Genomic DNA, 2,739 nt, shown 5'->3' with positions numbered 1-2,739 from the left:
GGTATTGTATTTTATGTGTTAATAATGTTATTAGTTTTATCTTTCTATCTATCGGTATTGTATTTTATGTGTTAATAATGTTATTAGTCTTTATCTTTATCTATCGGTATTGTATTTTATGTGTTAATAATGTTATTAGTCTATCTTTCTATCTATCGGTATTGTATTTTATGTGTTAATAATGTTATTATTCTTTATCTTTCTATCTATCGGTATTGTATTTTATGTGTTAATAATGTTATTAGTCTTTATCTTTCTATCTATCGGTATTGTATTGTATGCTATTAGTTTTTATCTTTCTATCTATCTATCTATCGGTATTGTATTTTATGTGTTAATAATGTTATTAGTCTTTATCTTTCTATCTATCGGTATTGTATTTTATGTGTTAATAATGCTATTAGTCTTTATCTTTCTATTTATCGGTATTGTATTTTATGTGTTAATAATGTTATTAGTCTTTATCTTTCTATATCGGTATTGTATTTTATGTGTTAATAATGCTATTAATCTTTAGCTTTCTATCTATCTATCGGTACTGTATTTTATCAGTTAATAATGTTATTAGTCTTTATCTTTCTATCTATCGGTATTGTATTTTATGTGTTAATAATGTTATTAGTCTTTATCTTTCTATTTGAAATCATTTCACTGTAACGTATTCAACACTCAAAATAACCATAACTAATGTATTTGTCACAATTGACAAAATACAGTACCGATAGATAGAAAGATAAAGACTAATGGAATTATTAACACATAAAATACAGTACCGATAGATAGAAAGATAAAGACTAATAACATTATTAACACATAAAATACAGTACCGATAGATAGAAAGATAAAGACTAATAACATTATTAACTGATAAAATACAGTACCGATAGATAGAAAGATAAAGACTAATAAATATGCAAATTAGCAAATCACATAACACACATAACCGATATAAAATCACTGAAGAAAGGATAATATATCAATAGCACATTGTAACATTAATGTTTCATAGGTAGTGTGATGCCACTGAAAATTGATCCCTTTAGGGAAGTCCTAAATATTCATATACTCAGATCAGAAACAAGTATTCAACATATTGCATACTTCAAGCAACTGGAGAGTGAACCGTGTATTAATGTTATTCCATACCAAGTCATATCGGTCAAGCCACCGAACGCAGCATTTATGGAAAACTGCTGTCCTATTACACTAAATTTTTATGGTGACATGTACTGTAACGACGTGGTGAGGCTCCAACATCGGTTTAATGTAACGTATTCGTTTAAGCTCTTACAAATCGAAACGTGAATGCAAAAAAACAATAAAAAAATCGTTTTTATAAATGACGATTCGAAGTTTTGTCATCTAGATGTTGGTTTTATATTTTTCCACAACCGAATTTTAAAAAAGGCACGTGTAGAATTGCAGTATAACACAGAGTGGTCCAAAATTAATAACACTCTGATGCATCATGAATGGTTTTGTTTTTTAATTGGTACAGAAACGGTGACGTTAGAGAAACCCAGGATGAACTAAACCTAATCCATTCTTGTGTGTGTGTTTGTGATGCCACGTGTTCAGAGCCCTATCCGATGTCATCGAAACTTGTTCTTTACGAATTATCAACTATGACAGATCCAAGTTAATAAATATATATATATAATTACACAATCGACAGCAAATATGGTCTTCTGTAAAACATGGGCAAAAGATATTGACATTATTTTAGTATAAATGGAGAAAAATATACAAGTTTCATTGGAATTCCACACACACGCACATCTAAAATTTGTCAAGATAAGCTTAGTTATTAGAAAGAACCTCTTCGTTTCTTATATACATAACCCTGCGTTTGATCAGTGGAAGATTTAACAGGATTATATCGTTACACGACTGACGTTTCATGATTCTGACATAATGGTTTCGTACCAAAAATATAAATCTTACCAAAAACTATAACAAAAGTCATTTTAACAGTCTTAATCTTCGCTCGCGGAATGATTCCTCTGGAGCTGGCCCTTCTTCTTCTGCTATCAGCTTCTTCATCATCAATGAATCTTCCAGGTTTGTCTTAAGTAGAAATACAAAAAACCAGGAGTAATTTGTCACGTGTTTCTTCCGTCACTGTCGGACGCGTTTTGTTCATTACTGATAAGATTTGTGCTTTAAAGAAATATTGACGTTTAAAGTAAAATGTTAATTTACGCGGCGGTCTTCTGGTTTATTTAATATTTTAATAACATTTACTTAGATATAAAAATAAGCAGGGATTTGCTCTATTGATAAAATGACACTGTCTCGTTATCTAAATACTCACAGAAAATGTTTGGTCAATATTAATAGACAGAAACAGTAGATGATAAATAAGCACGCTGTGTATACGGGCAACAGTGTATTATAAATAAGCAGGAATTTGCTCTATTGATAAAATGACATTGTCTCGTTATTTAAATACTCACAGAAAACTTTTGGTCAATATTAATAGACAGAAACAGTAGACGATAAATAAGCAGGCTGTGTATACGGGCAACAATGGACGATAAATAAGCAGGGATTTGCTCTATTGATAAAATGACATTGTCTCGTTATTTAAATACTCACAGAAAACTTTTGGTCAATATGAATAGACAGAAACAGTAGATGATAAATAAGCACGCTGTGTATACGGGCAACAATGGACGATAAATAAGCACGCTGTGTATACGGGCAACAATGGACGATAAATAAGCACGCTGTGTATAC

General features: G+C 30.4%; 1 protein-coding gene across 2 annotated transcripts in view; it reads right to left on the bottom strand.

Annotated features, from left to right (window-relative positions):
- Window positions 1-2,739, bottom strand: part of LOC106476019 (cardioacceleratory peptide receptor-like) — a 13,998-nt gene that overhangs the window by 4,244 nt on the left and 7,015 nt on the right. For both annotated transcript variants that reach the window (XM_022380003.1, XM_022380002.1), the window contains exon 5: window positions 1,945-2,067. In XM_022380003.1, the coding sequence (XP_022235711.1) occupies window positions 1,945-2,067 (123 nt within the window). The remainder of the gene's footprint in view (window positions 1-1,944; window positions 2,068-2,739) is intronic.

The sequence above is a fragment of the Limulus polyphemus genome, unplaced genomic scaffold (genome assembly GCF_000517525.1).
Source record: "Limulus polyphemus unplaced genomic scaffold, Limulus_polyphemus-2.1.2 Scaffold9647, whole genome shotgun sequence".
Lineage (NCBI taxonomy): Eukaryota > Metazoa > Arthropoda > Merostomata > Xiphosura > Limulidae > Limulus > Limulus polyphemus.
The sequence above is the reverse complement of the archived record's forward strand: the minus strand, read 5'-3'. Positions and strand labels throughout refer to the sequence as shown.